This window comes from Phascolarctos cinereus, unplaced genomic scaffold, assembly GCF_003287225.1.
Source record: "Phascolarctos cinereus isolate Bilbo 61053 unplaced genomic scaffold, phaCin_HiC Scaffold_3;HRSCAF=262, whole genome shotgun sequence".
Taxonomy (NCBI): Eukaryota; Metazoa; Chordata; class Mammalia; order Diprotodontia; family Phascolarctidae; genus Phascolarctos; species Phascolarctos cinereus.
The window spans coordinates 259,961,444-259,976,916 of NW_027555736.1; the positions used below are offsets into that span (position 1 = coordinate 259,961,444).

At 35.4% G+C, this 15,473-nt stretch overlaps 1 protein-coding gene across 2 annotated transcripts in view; it reads right to left on the minus strand.

The window, feature by feature from the left end:
* Positions 1-8,850: 8,850 nt before the first annotated feature.
* The window catches only part of FRMD6 (FERM domain containing 6), a 152,775-nt gene continuing 146,152 nt past the window's right edge, over positions 8,851-15,473 (minus strand). For both annotated transcript variants that reach the window (XM_020974864.2, XM_020974863.2), the window contains 2 exons: positions 13,799-13,890; positions 8,851-11,596 (listed from right to left, as the gene is read on the minus strand). In XM_020974864.2, coding sequence (XP_020830523.1) covers positions 11,312-11,596; positions 13,799-13,890 — 377 coding nt within the window. In that variant the 3' untranslated portion in view covers positions 8,851-11,311. The remainder of the gene's footprint in view (positions 11,597-13,798; positions 13,891-15,473) is intronic.

A 15,473-nucleotide genomic window follows, 5' to 3' on the forward strand; every position in this document is an offset into this window, starting at 1 on the left:
TAAATAGGATCTTGGGTGAGAAGTGACCTAGGGGCCATCCAGAGGTAACAGACAATAGAGGCTTGGGTTAAATTTAGGGTAACAGAATTGGGAGATTGAGGTAGGCCATAATGAAAGGCCAGTTGATAGGATTATAGCCTAGAGCCTTCCTTGACCAAGTGGGAGAGTTCAAGGAGAGTCTAAGGTGGGGTTCCCTATGGCCTGCAGACAGATGGGACCCAAATTCTTTTTGGGGTAAGGAGCAAAGGTCTCAGCTTGGGCCCATAACCCATCTATGGAGCAGAGATGAGAAGGTGGAGAAGATGTGCAAGGCAAACAAGCTAGTCCAGAATGATTAAAAATTTCTTTCCCTATTATCGCTTTGATAAATCATATACCTTCTGCATCACTTCCACAGGTGCATTCTAGTATACATACCCCTAATGATTAAATATAACCATTTCAGAGAAATGCTGGAGACAAGACTGGTACTTTCATGGAGTAGAGACATGGGAAATTTTTAGCCTACCAGCATGTCTCTCTTCATAGCACTGGCAAACCTGAAGAACCAATATGCCCCAACCTCTAGTCTACCTCCAACTTCTATTTTGCTTTTTACCCTATTTTTAATAACTTACCTGGCCCAGGTGCTTAAATCACTCAAGTAGCTGTTATCGCATTTTACTTGCCACAGTTTTAGAGGTCTCGCTGAGTGGGGAGAGAGTGTGATCCCACAGACTACCTCAGCAGAAGCTCCTCTCTTCTTTTGGGCCCTGGTGGAGTTTTAAACCTGAAGGGAGGGTTTCTTGTTGGGGTCTATGGTTACAAACTTATTCTCCTCTACCCTCCTCCGAATCTTCTAGGTACAAGAAGATAAATACCCCACTGGGCACAATTTTATCTGTCCTTTGTTAAAAATTTCAACTTTGTTTTGGGGTTGCTGTCTTTGTGTTCAGTGTGATAATTTAAAAATAACTGGCAATACATAACCCGGGAAAATCTCCGGAGGACAATTCCTTGAAGGACATCTTTTTCCTCAGAGAAAGCTTCCAAATTAAGTATAATTAGGGAGAAGAATGATCCCTTGAGGGAAAGCCCTTGAAGGAGTTTCTCTTCAAGGAAGACCCCCAAATTGAGAATAATAATAATAATAAAGTGAAACAGAAAAATTTTGAGATGTGTATATCTGTGTAAATTAAGTATTTTCCTCTCACAGGCTGAGTAGGCTGGAGAATGTGGTATAATATGGTTTCTGGCGTCATCCAGTGACCAAACTGAGAACAGCAACACACTTGGTTTTGATTGGTTGTTTTTTTATTTTTATTTTTAGATGAGAGATGGTCTCCAGGTTTGACCCTAATACTGCCCTCTATTAGTTCATTAACTGGGTCCCCCAGACAAAGGACTGAACTTGGCAGCTGTTACCTACACTGGGGGAGTTTGGCACTATGAACCGAGTTGGTAGAAAGCAAGGGTCAATAGGGGAATTCTTTTTCCTTCCTGGTTTCATTTGTATCAAAATAGTGACATTTCTCAACAACCCGTGGGTTTTTTCTTAGCCATTAACTGACCACCAGTTGTTAACTGGCTTCCAATGTGAACACTTTGAACAGTCAGAAGGGATTCCTGAAGTTTTATTAGGTTTATAATCTGAACAGTCAGCCTATGGCAAGGCAATTCAGCTAAATCATGTGGCCTCTTGGGAGGGATTCGTAAAAAATAATTAGAATCTTAGAATGCTATTTTCAGAGACCATAATTCTATTAAGTCACCCAAATTTCTAAATTGGAAATTGGACTAGTAAAAGATGTTTTTAATTCCTCCTAACAAGTATGTACTTTACATGACAAGGAGAACTAAAATCCTGAGGCTGCTACTGAAGCCTCAAACTAACACCAGGGAGGAAACCTTACATTCATTATCCTGAGACTTGCAGGGACACTCCCCAAAGCTTCATCAGTCCTGTGTTTGTGTGTGTGTGTGTGTGTGTGTGTGTGTGTGTGTGTGTGTGTGTGTGTATGTATGTGTGTGTGTCTCATAATTTTTCCTTGGCTACATTTAAGAATTTTTTTTTTAAATGGGAGCTAACATTAACAGAATCAGTATGCCGAAAGGAACTCCTTAGGAAAACTCCTTAAAGGATAAGGGAGAACTCCCAACTGAGCCAGGGATAACTGAAAAAATAAGCAATTAGGTTTTGTGACATCTGGTTTAAAGCAGGAGAGGGAAAAAAAATAACACAACAGGAAAAAAGAGAAGGAACAAGCTGTCATTACCCCAGTGCCGGCAGCTTCAGTTCAAACCATTCTTGCTTCCTTATAGGCTGTTTCAGAGGCCCTCACACAGGCCTCTCATGGGGCAATTGCAAAATATCAGGATTCATGTGGGTGTTTTTACTATAGGAAGATGGGCTATAGACTGCAGAAAGAGACAACTGATTCTAAAGAGATAGTCATGTAGGTTCGCAGGGAAACTTTGCTTCATGAAGGTGCAGGGGAGGAGTAGAAGCTGTGGATCTTGAAAATAATTTTTTGTTTCCCCAAAACCTGATATCGAAGCCCCAGTTATCCCAGTCCATTCCTCTCCCCAAAGTAGCAAACTTCTTGACCCCTTTATGGTTGGGGATACTGGAGCCTCTAAATCAGTCCTAATAAAAAAAGTCTGATTCCAACTGTGCCTCTATTGGGCCTTTTTGTTGGTGATTCAGGGAAGCCTCAGCATTTTCCTAAAGTTTCCCCTTGCATGGTTTCTATAGATCCCCTTTCTGTAGAACATTCTTTCCTCCTTATGCCTAAATTCTCCATAAACCTATTGAGACAGATCTCCAAACTTAGTCCACTATTCCCTTCTCCTCCAATGGTACTCTGTCCCTATAGCTGCCCGCCCAATATTTGATGTCAGGCGAATGTGTTTAAAAGCTGCAAAAATATTTTTTGCCATTAAGGTACACTTTGATCAAGGTTTCTCTGTATTGGTCTTAAATTAATAATCAATTTAGAATGTCAGTAATTAATGTTTAAGATATATGGTACTATTATAAAACAACTGTATAAGAAATATTGTTACAAATTGAAAAAATGCAACTCAATTTGGAAACTACAGAATATTAACTCTATTCAGATTCTGAAAAATGAACAATTATTAAGCAGAAAAGAAAAAAAGAGTAAATACAATTTAATTTGGGAAAATGCTTTGTGTTACTTCTGTGAACTTATAACAGACCTTAATTGTTACTTGAATAGATTTTTTTGAATAGGCTTTTGTAAGCTGTTAACTAGGGCTGAGAGAACTGAGAGCCCTCCTGTGCCTCACCAGTGCCTTATATTAAAGGTTGCTGTAATTGCTAAGAACATCTTTATGGATTTTTGGAGAGGTTTGTCCCACAAACTTGTTCAATATATTAGGACTAGGATTGTGCAGTGTAAGTCTCTCTCCCTTTCTTGGAGAGATATAAGGTGCTTTCATCTCCTAGAGAGTACCAGAATTGCAACTAGTTAACAACGTTTCAACAATTTCATTGTTATAGATATATTAATGACAAAGTCATCTGAGTTAAAATGACATATGCAGTTTTGATTAACAACAATTTGTGCTAAAAGAGAAATGGTATAGTACTGAAATATAGAGACTAGGAATTAGGCAAGCAGAAGAAAGTTTAGGAGAAGAATATGAAGGCAATAAGAAAGGTGTGCTTTTGAAGGCCATGGAACGGATTTTAAAGAAAAGGAGGAAGGCCTACAGTTTAAGTGTGTTAAAAAGAAAGGTTTGAGGAAAGTTTTTGGTTTTGTTGAAATAAGAATGATATGGGAAACTTCATGTGCTTATTGTTTGTGATATGGAACTATAGTAATAAGATTTGGCAGCTTGAAATTTCCAGGATCCACAGCAGGAGAATAGGACTTAGAAGCTACCTCATGTGGCCTCTCCCTTATCTCTCAACATTGAGTGAGGCAAGTAAGAGGATGAGTTCAAGGACTCGGTCAGACTCTTTGGGTGATTTGAAAGTAAATAGAGGAAAAAGTTATAGGGAGCTGGGAGTGCCACCATGTGTCTTTAGAAATGAACTAATTTATAGCAACGGGTTCTCAATCCTTGAAGTGCTGCCTGAATTTTGAGATTTTAAATATTGTACTTAGTGGTTCCAAAACCCAGATTTGACTTGGTTGAAACATGTCCTGAAACTGAATGAGAATTCTGTCCAAGCTAGTTCCCTTGTAAGGGTAATTATGGTAGATTAGAACTTAATAATTTATTGGTTTCATGACCTCAGCTTTACCTCAGTATACTAATCTATAAAGCAGGTAAAAATAGTGCTTATCATAACTCTGGTACTTCAATGTAGTGGAAATATTGTTAGAAAAATAAATTCTCTTTTAATCTGGATTCTCTTATCAAATCAATTATGAAGGCTGGTGTAAATGTTTAAAAACAATTTATTTAGAAATATAATAGATAATGGTAACAATTTTCTGTGAATCTGATACAGTGAAGATATCCTCATCTGTGAAAAGCAGAATCCTAAGATCTTATTAGACCTATTAACAATTTAAAGTGATTAAGCTTGAGAATTGGTGCTGAAGTTCCACAACATATTGATAAATTGCAAAGCCTCAACACTTTAAGATTTCAAGATCTAGCTTCACACTTAGGTTAGAATATGGTAATTTAATTTTAGTTGAAAAGTAGAAATTACAAAGAATTCAGTTCATATCTTTACACATTATACACATTGCTGTGAGTAATGAAGCTTTTACTTCCTAGTCCATCCATTTAATTAGATCTTTCTGTTCTCTAGGCGATATGCCTCAGAATAGCCATAACCTCTCTGAACATTCTCAGACTTCAGTTTGAAGAAGAAGGTTATGCATATCCTGCCAAAGTGAGACCAGTCTCCTCAGAGCCTTTTGTTCGGACCGAAAAATCATGATACCCTACTAGCCTTTTACCTAGAATATTATAGTACGAAAATATAAGAATGGTTTCTGATATTTAGCCCAGCATACATAACCAACTCAACAATAACAGCTGTGAATTTAAACTGGGAGGGCGTTACATATATTCACTAGTACTCTTAATGTAAGATTCATTTGTCTTATGTGGTTTCATTTACAGAGAGATCTATCTTCCTATTAGGATACTTAGCCAGAACTTTACCACTCCTGTCACTGCTCTCTCTTAGTCTGAAGATCTGGTTGTGTCTTTAATGAAAAGTGTTTGGCACTAGTGCCTCTCTAATGGATTGTAAGTTTTAAAGCCACTTGTGACAGAATAAATAATTTTCTATGTAAGATAATTTGGAAATGCACTTGGCTAACTTGATGCCATTTGATTGGTGACAAGTTTGTTTCATGTTCAAGTCAGTTAGAAAACTAGCTTGTCTTGTAACTTGAATAATATTAGGTTATAAATTCAGCTGTCAAAGAGTTGTTTAAAAGCTGCTAAATATTTCATTAAATGTATTCTATTTCATCAGGACTATAATAATGGTTTCAAAGATCTCTTAGGTTGTTTGATCTGATAAGATGTTTGAGACTTGTTATTTGGGCACAATTACACGATCTTCTCATCTCGGCTGGTGATAAGATTCTATAATGCTTAAGCCTGAGAAACAGTACAGGGGCTAGAATCTTGCCAACCTTCATAATTTGATGAACTAGCTTCACATCCAGCTAGAATGGAAAAGTTTACAAATCTGCTTACAGTCTCCTGGAGGTTTGAAGTAAGACCATCAGGAGAACTTAAAATTGCCTTGTGGCACCAACATTTGGCTTTAATTAACTATAATAAGCCTTTCATTTTAAGAACAAAGGTGGCCTCAGGCATTTTGACACATCCCTTTAGTCCTCCCACCCATCCTGTCACTAAGTACTCTGCCAGAGTGAGTAATGCTACAGGGGCTTCTCCATATCTTGTGAAACTCTCTGGAATTTGGCTACTCTTAATCTTTATTTTTTAAATTAAATATAATTTATTTTTAAATTATGCTTTAAGTTCCATACTGTTTCTCTCTCTCCCTACTCCGCATTTGGGAAGGCCACCATTTGACACAGATAAACACACACACACACACACACACACACACACACACACACATACACACACACATATACATATATCTATGCATATATCTATATCTTTTTCCATTTATTTATTTTTAGGTATTTATATTCCAAATTTTTATTCTGCAATAACTTATTAAAATAATGTCAACATTTGGTAGATTTATGAGCAATTCCTAAGTGCTTTTTGGATTTCATAATTACATGAAAGTTTACTAATTCTATTGTTATACCTACAATTCATGTTTGTTAATACAACTATATAATATTTTAGCTTCATTTTGACTGAAGAAGTATCACATTTTTCTTTATATTCCCTGACTGGAAAATGTTTCAAGAACTAAATGAATTATCATGCAGAGACTCTACATTACATTTTTTTTTATACTGAGCTGAGGATTTCTATATCATTTGGTGCTCTCTTTCAGTACCATTACCCACAATTTTCACTTAAACTTGAAAGAACTGAATGCAGACCTTAGCAAGGACAACGTTCTACCTCAACTGCACATCTGCACAGAACCTTTTACATTGTACCTGACATTAAATCATTCTGAAATGGAAAGAGATGAAAACTAAAAGGACATCAATTCTAATGGGTTTACTGTCTGTGTTCTCAGAGGAATTAAAAGCACTATGGTTAACCTATAAGGAAGAAGAAAAAGAGGAGAAAATAGGGAGGAAAGCAATAAGGACAATTCAATAAGAACAACAATAAATAATAAAAGGAACTAGCAGAGACCAAAATCAGATGTTCATAGGATGAGGTGCATAGGACTCCTTTTGTCCCATTTGTAAAGAGTTGTTCTCTACAGAAGACAATCTTACATCAAAATACTTTCATATAGCTACCGAAGGCTATTTTGATTTTGTTCATCTGCGTAACAATCCATAGAACACTAAATATAAAACAGAAGCATGATGGTACTTTTCCCAGTATTGTTTCTATCCAAACCCTGATGAAAACAAGATGTTAATAGTAATAATTATAACACCACCTCACTTTTATGTAACATACTACAGTCACAAAATGCTTTCTTATACATTATTTTAGCTTCTGTGCTTCTTGCAACCTAAGAATAGTTTGGGAAAAAGACAGGAAAGTTCCTCATTAAGAGAGTAGGGAGGGCCAGGAATGTGGATCATTCCTTATGTTCTAAGACTCAGTCACTTTGTTGGTCAGTTTTACATAACTGGTTTGTTGTTTTGTTACATGAAGAGTTTACAGTGTTGTATGTAGGGGAATTAGGAAATTATCCTGATATAAACAAACAAAAATAACCAAAAGCCATCAATAAAACATTAAAAGGAAAAAGTCAGGGAAGACCTGTTCATTTTTACAAATATAAATCACGTATTTCAATTACAATTTGCAATTATTAATAAATTCAGAAATACTTTAAGTATTTTAGGAGTTCTCGTTTTTTTAACAGAAATTACATTGTTTTGCTTTGTTCTTGGGTCCTAGCAGTGAAGGATTATGAGTTTGTAAAATTGTTCCTGGGTTGCTGTATTTGGAATAAGGTATGAAGAGAAATGCAGATAAAACAAAATGGAGGGAAATGATGGTCATAATAGGAATGTGTCACTAGTATCAAATCACCTAATAAAGTATTTTAATCCAAAACCAAAGAGATGACTCATGAGGAATCCTCACTAGAGATTAGAAATAGCAGTTCCCCATTGGAGAGAGAAGCCACCATTTCCACTTGCAAACTAAGGAGTACGCTCCTCTCTACTGGTACTCACACACAAAAAATACTAGGGTAGAAATAAGGTTATGTGATGAAAAGAACCCTGGACTGGGACTGGGCCCTATTCTTAGATCTGTGCAACTACGGGACCTTAAACAAGCCACTCAATTGTTTTCAATTTACATATGTTTTCTCCTTTACCTGCTCCCCGAACCCACGTGCATAAATAACCCTAACACAAAACGTGTGAGAATGTGAGATAATATATGTGAAGGCCCCAGACTGGGTAAGTCCAGTTATGAAGAGCTCTGAATGACAAAGGAATTTATATATGATTATGGAGATAATATGAAGCCACTTTAGTTTAGTGAGGAGGCAGAGGAGGGTAACATGATCAGACCTATGCTTTAGAAAAATAACCTTGGATATATTTGAAGTTGAGGCCAGCAGACCAGTTAGAAAGCTATTTGTAATACTCCAGATAAAGGGGCAGCTAGGTGGCACAGTGGATAGAGCACCAGTCCTAGAGTCAGGAGGACTTGAGTTCAAATCCCGCCTCAGACACGATACTCACTAGTTGTGTGACCCTGGGCAAGTCACTTAACCCCGACTGCCTCAAAAAAAATACTCCAGGTAAAAGGTGGTAAGTGTATGGAACTAAAGTAGTGAGTAGGAAGAAGTGGATGTAGGAGAGATCATGTGAAGGTAGAAAGACAAAATTTGGCAGTGAATTACCTAGGTGGGGTGAGTGAAAACGAGGAATTGAAGGAGACATTGAGATTGTGAACCTGGGGTGAATGGAAGGACATTAGTGCTAACAGGGATATTTGGAAGAGGGGAAGATTTTGGGAAAAGATTATGTGTTCCGTTTTGGACATGTTGAATTTGAGATGTCTACAGGGCATTCAGTATGAGATTTTTGTTTAGGTTAGAATAAAGCACATGAAATCTCTAGGTTTGCTCTGTTAATGAAATACTTGATTGGAATAATTGACTATAGCAGTCCACTATAGCATTAATCAGAGTACAAATAAAAATGTTCCATCTTATGATGGTCAAAATAACTTCATAGAATATTTCTGTGCTCCTTACTTAACTGAATTCCAGGACAAAGAGACTTTAAATGCAAACAAATATATTTTATTGAATTTCTAATAATATCATGAAAGGCACACAACAAACTTCGTTACAAAATAATTCAATTATGTTATCATCTTGGTATGATGATCCTTTCACAGAAAGGATTACTTGCAACTTGATTAGGCATAAAGTTCATTGCTGCCAACATATGTTGTCCACATAAAAAGGCAATACAAATCAAATCTGTATACTGACCAATTATGACTTTTTAAAAAATCAGATGCGGCATAAATAACAGTTTTATACTTTTTAAACCACAATTTTCAGATGTAAAAAACATAGAATACTCAAGTTGGGTTTTCCATATGCCATTTTTCCTTGCAACAGTGGTGTCTGCCAACAACTAGACTAGAGAAATGAAAAGCAAAAGTTTTTTTTGTGTCATTACTAACATAAGCATAAGAAAACCACTTATAAAATCAATTAGAAAGAAGCTGAGCCAAATAAACAATGAGGTTAGGAACATACTTAAACACTTGATTCTAACCAAAGGTTAGAGAATGCAAAGCATAAGCTACTCTTTTTTATCATGAGCTATATTTTTTCTTATATATCTGAACAAATACCAAGCATTCATGGAATTTTCCATGTAATGTCCTTTAGAACTTTAGCTTTGTCATGTTTATTTCACAAGCCTTCATTATGAAAAAAAAATTAGTTGTTTAATGACATATGAAAAACACATATTAACTAATGTTTTCATATTGCACACTGCCACTTGAAAACAGAAGATCAGATACTTCTGCAAATCTGGGTATCTGAAACTTTGGTTAATTACTGCATTTGAATAAGAGCAAATATTTTCATGAATACAGAGCATCTTCCGCTTTTAAGCTGTCAATTAAAATAATTTGACAAGTATGCAAGCTATATATAAGTTGATCATATGTGCTTGCAAAACCTCAAGGATCACAGATACATGAGGTGCAACAATACTGGAGTACTTCCATATAGTATTCTGTAATACTGCTTCCCATGCCAGGATCATATCAAAAGAGTTTTGCTGTACTCCAACTCTAACTTTTTAATCTTACATCATTTATATAAAAATATCACACTTCTATATAAAATTATATATTTGAATATAGATAAATGTATTTTAAAAGAAAATATAACAGAAAATGGCATATCAAAATATGGTAAAAATAGGGCTGCAAGAATATTAAGCTATTAATTTAAAAACATTTCAATAAAAAGGCATTGTGCTATGAAAGTCTTTGCCATTGTTTCAGCAACACAGTCACCTTACTTGAAAGAGGCAAGTTCATAACTGTACTGACTTGCTTTTACTTTATCATGATAATGGCTTAGTGGTTAGTTTTGAAATTAGCTCTAGGCTAATGGCAAGAATAACATTCTCCCTATTATAGGTCTTCTCCATGGTAAGACATTTCAAAAATACATGAAAATAGCTTTCTATATGCAAAGGGAAAACAAAAAAATTGTGCTTGTGCAATCTCATCATCCCAAAGTATGTAAGTTAGCGCTTAGAAAACTTATTGTTTCTAAATCTAAGTAGCATTACCAAAAAAAAGGCAGATGCTGACTATATGCTAAGTGAAAAAAATCTGTAAGATCCCTACACACATAAACACACACAAGCTTATATATTTATATGTGTATAACATATGCATATTATAAAAATAATCTGAAGAAATATTATGGCATCAGAATGACCTGTCGTTCATTTAACAAATAAGAAATATATACTTTAGATTTTTTTTCCTATTTTTTTAAACAGAAATTTGATTTGTAAACATCACAAAATATGTTAGGATTTGAGCAAAAAGCTTATTTTTTGAGTAAGCTCTCAAATCAGCTCTGGAATATTTCTGGAGAGTTATGATTATATGATACTAAACAGAAATCTGCCTACTGCAATTTATTTCACATGGTATAACTACATACATAGAAGGCCACTAGACGTTATTTAATTTATGTCTTTTGGATACAGATATCTATAACATTTACAGATCTTTGGCTTGCTAGAACCACTCCTCTCTCTAGTACCTGTATTAAGAAGGCAGAAGCCACAATAGAATGGCAATGTTATTCAAAAGCCAACAGTGTCTTAACAAGATAATTATGTATGCTTATGGGAAGTAACTGAAAAAAAATGCTAATGTTCTATATGTAAAGTTGAAACAGAATTTCTTTCCAGCTGAGCAGTGCAAACTGAGAGGACTTCAAGTCATCCTGCACAATTTTGTTGCTGCCATGAACTGCTGAATGGGCAGTACTTAAAGTGCAATCTTTACAAAGATCTGATATGCATTTATATCATTAGGAAGAAAATTATATATAGTGGGAGAGTGTGTGTGGGGGGAATGTATGAGAGAGTAAGCAGGAGAAATATGGCATAAGAAACCCTTAAAACAAAAAGAATCAACTTGAATAATCTCTCTCTTGAAGAGGTATTCCTGCTGTACTCAAGTTGTTTTAAACCACAAATTCTGGTATTTCATCCTGGGTGAGATCCAAAGAGAAATATTTGCTTGTTCTTTTGACAGGGAAAGTATCTTCTATGTTAACACATTGCTGAGCCAAGCAGCTATTACAATAGAGGCCTTCATCATCCAGTTCATGACCACATCCAAAAGTGTAACTCTGAGCAGTGTCCTGACACAGACCTGCTATCTGTAAGAAGTCTTTCTGATAAAGTCTGATATCATCCAGACTCAAGCTATGTCGATCAGTGGAAGTCTTTGGTTTTCGACAGATAGCCTGCAAAAAACCCACACAGATTATTACAATTATAAGATATCAAATATAAAAGTTTAATGTCATTTGCTCTGTAAAGACAAAAATATGATAGAGGTAAGATAGAATCTTACAAAATAATGGCAAGTGTGAACACTGATTAAGAACAATGGGGTCACCTCTCAAAAACAGAAACAGGATTATAGAATAAAGATTACATCGAGCAGATACTGAATAAATCTTACAGATTTCATTAACTCAAATAACAGCATAAGTTAATAAATAAATAAATAAGATAAAAATAGTTTTTAAAATGTTTTAGATAAATTCATTAAGAGGAAAATTATAAGAGGATATTCAGGGAAAAGGGGCTGTTTAGAAGACATTCCCTAGATTTGCTGTTTGATCTAAAAAAGGACAACAAATGTCAAGATGCAAGATATCACTTCATGCTTTCTCCAAGGACAGAATTGTAGCCTGAGTAGGCCAACTATATGAGCCAACAGGACAATTATTACCTCAAGTGCTTAACAGGCAAGAATCATAAGAGACAGGAATATCAGTGTTGTTGGACTAAAAAAAATTAACTGGGCAAAAACTTCAAGTGTTGCAGACACAGCTTCAAACAAGTCCTTGGAATTATTAAGACATTTTGTACTAATATGTAGTTACTGTGGTTTTAGACTATTATTGTTTGTTGCCTTATGAAATCCTACCTACCTGATAAGTTACTATTCACAATTTTTCAAGACTAACCAGATTAGCTCCCATGGCAAATAATTCTCCAGGTTGTGTTATTATTAACAATCATAATAATATTGACATAGGAACCAGATATAAGTCTAGGACCACAGGACACAGATTTCTTCCCTATGATATGGGCAATATGACAATCAAAGAGGATAAACATGCTTTCCAAGTAAAAAAAAAAACCTCAAAGAAAATAAAGAATGAAACCATTCCAAACAGAAAAATAGGAAGTGTGTGTAAGATCAGTTTTTTCTGGATAATTTCATACTTGCTCTGAGGACTTACTTTATAATTATTAATTGATCACATTAATTTTGATCACATTATATTAAATTTTTGCACAAAGCCAATGCAATCAAGATTAGAGGAAAGCAGAAAGCTGGGAAACAATTTTTACAGCAAGTGTTTCTGGTGAAGTCCTCATTTCTCAAATATATAGAGAGTATTCTTTACAAGAATAAAAGCCATTCTCCAATTGATAAATGGTCAAAGGATATGAATAGGCATTTTCAGTTGAAGAAATTAAATCTATCTATACTCATTTTGAAAAAAAATGCTCTAAATCACTGTTGGCTAGAGAAATGCAAATTAAAACAACTCTGAGGTAACCCCTCACCTATCAGATTTGCTAACATGACAAAAAAGGAAAATGATAAATGCTGGAGAAGATGTGGGAAAACTGGAACACTAATGCATTGTTGGTGGAGTTGTGAACTGATGCAACCATTCTGGAGAACAATTTGGAACTATGCCCAAAGGTCTATAAAAACGTGCATACCCTTTGATCCAGCAATAGCACTACTAGGTCTGGTATCCCAAAGAGATCATAAAAAAGGGAAAAGGACTCACATGTACAAAAACATTTATAGCAGACCTCTTTGTGGTGGCAATGAATTGGAAACTGAGGGGATGCCCATCAACTGGGGAATGGCTGAACAAGTTGACTACTATTGTGCTACAAGAAATGATGACCTGGCAGATTCCAGAAAAACCTGGAAAGACTTACATGAACTGATGTGATGCTGAATGAAGTGAGCAGAACCAGGAGAACACAGTAACAGCAACATTGTGCAATGATCAACTATGATAAATTTAGCTCTTTTCAGCAATATAATGATCTAAGACAATTCCAATAGACTCATGATTGAAAATGCTATCCACATTCAGAGAAAAAACTAAGGAGTCTGATTGCAAATCGAAGCATGCTATTTTTTTTTGTTTCTTCTTTCTCTTGGTTTTCCCCTTTTGTTTGCATTATTCTTTCCTAACATGACTAATGTGGAAATATATTTAATTTAATTATACAGGGGTAGCCTATATCAGATTGCTTGCTGTCTTGGGGAGGGGGAAAAAGAGGGAGGCAGGCAGAACAAATTTGGAAATCAAAATCTTATAAAAGTAAAATGTTGAAAACTATATATGTAATTAGAAAAATAAAATACTATGAAGAGTAAAAAAAATTAATTGATCACATACCTGTGGGAGAGAATCAGTGCTTTGGCCATGTAGTTTGACCACTGTTTCTGAAGAGCTAGATGTGGAAGAACTGATTTCCTTTACAATTAGTCCTGAATGAGACAATACAAAGAACAATGAAGTTTTTCAACTTACTCAACAGGCATTTTCCTTGATAAAAATTACTATCCAAGAAAGACAAACCCACAAAATAGGCGGCAAATGTTTTTAAATCAGACAAGAAATAATCACAAATTTTAGGGTGAGGGGTAAAGGAAAGCGAGTCTAAGAGAATTTGAGGGCTGCTGGGAGATAAGTAGCACAGAGAAAAATTTAGAATTGGAACTGTTAACAATTCTCTATGTAAATTAGGATATTTATTGCAACATTAATAACACAATATCAGAGTATATAAGGATATTTTAACACATCTTACAAACTATTAGGTATAACTGTACATGTCTTTGTGGAAAAAAGCCTCAAAAATCCAAAACTATTATTATCATTATCATTACTAGTGTGTTCTCCTCCTGGTTTTTTGTTAGTGGGATTGTCCCACTGATATTCATAATTTCATAAGTCATAGTTGCAGGGTTAGCAACGCCTAGACTTTTCAAAATCAGAAGAAAGGGAATAGTCTGAAAGCAAAATATTCATTGATAAATTTTGAAGCAGTCTGCCATAAAAATGGATATAAGGTGGGTACTTCTTGATTGGGGAATGAATATTGTGGTAAAGGAATGCAATGGACAATTAAGACATTCAGAAAAACATGGAAACCTTGCACAGGGAAATAAGAAAAGGCAGAACATTATACAAATTGACTATAATAACAGACAAAAATAGTAATAGAAAGGCTGCCCAACTCTAATAAAGTATGACAAATCTTGGTCTTGGAGAACACATGATGACGCATATCTTCTTTCTCTCAGGTAAGGGGGACTATAAATGTAGAATGAGGCATATATGCTAGCAGATTAGGTCACTCCATTGGTTGGCTTTATTTAACTTTTTTTCTTTGTTACAAAGGAGAGTTGAATAGCAATGGCTATGGGGGTGGGGGTAGGAATTAGAAATGATTAGTGTAGAAATAAAAGGTATCAATAAAAAAAAGCAAAAAAAATCACCCACAAAAAAACTAGTTTTGGGTCTTGAGATGTATTAAGTATCCCTCCCACCCCCTAGGAGGAATGGTTGATACATTCCAGACTGTAACTATCTCTACCATCCGGTTCTGACTCAGGACAAGGCCTTTAGTCATTGCCCTCCTTCCTTCAACTTCTCTCCCTTTTCTTGGGTCAGAAACATTAAGTCTATCCAACAAGCATTGTTGACAGTTCACTTACTATATGCCAGGCACCACGATATCAACTTAGTCATATGAAGGATACAAAGAAAGGCAAGAGAACCCTGAAGGCTCATTTTGCTTAAGGAATTTACACTCTAATGGCAGAGACAACATGCAAACAATGGTGTATGGAATGTGTATACATACACACATACGTACACACACAGGATAAGGACTCTTAGAAAGAAGGTCTAATATTAAGGGGGTCAAGGAAAGGCTTTTTACAGAAGGTGGGAATTTAGCTGAGACTTGAAGGAAGCCAAAATTCCCAAAGAGGGAATTACAGGTATGGTAGAGCCAGTGAAAATGCATGGAATCAGGAGATAGAGGGACTTATGTTAGGAGTAA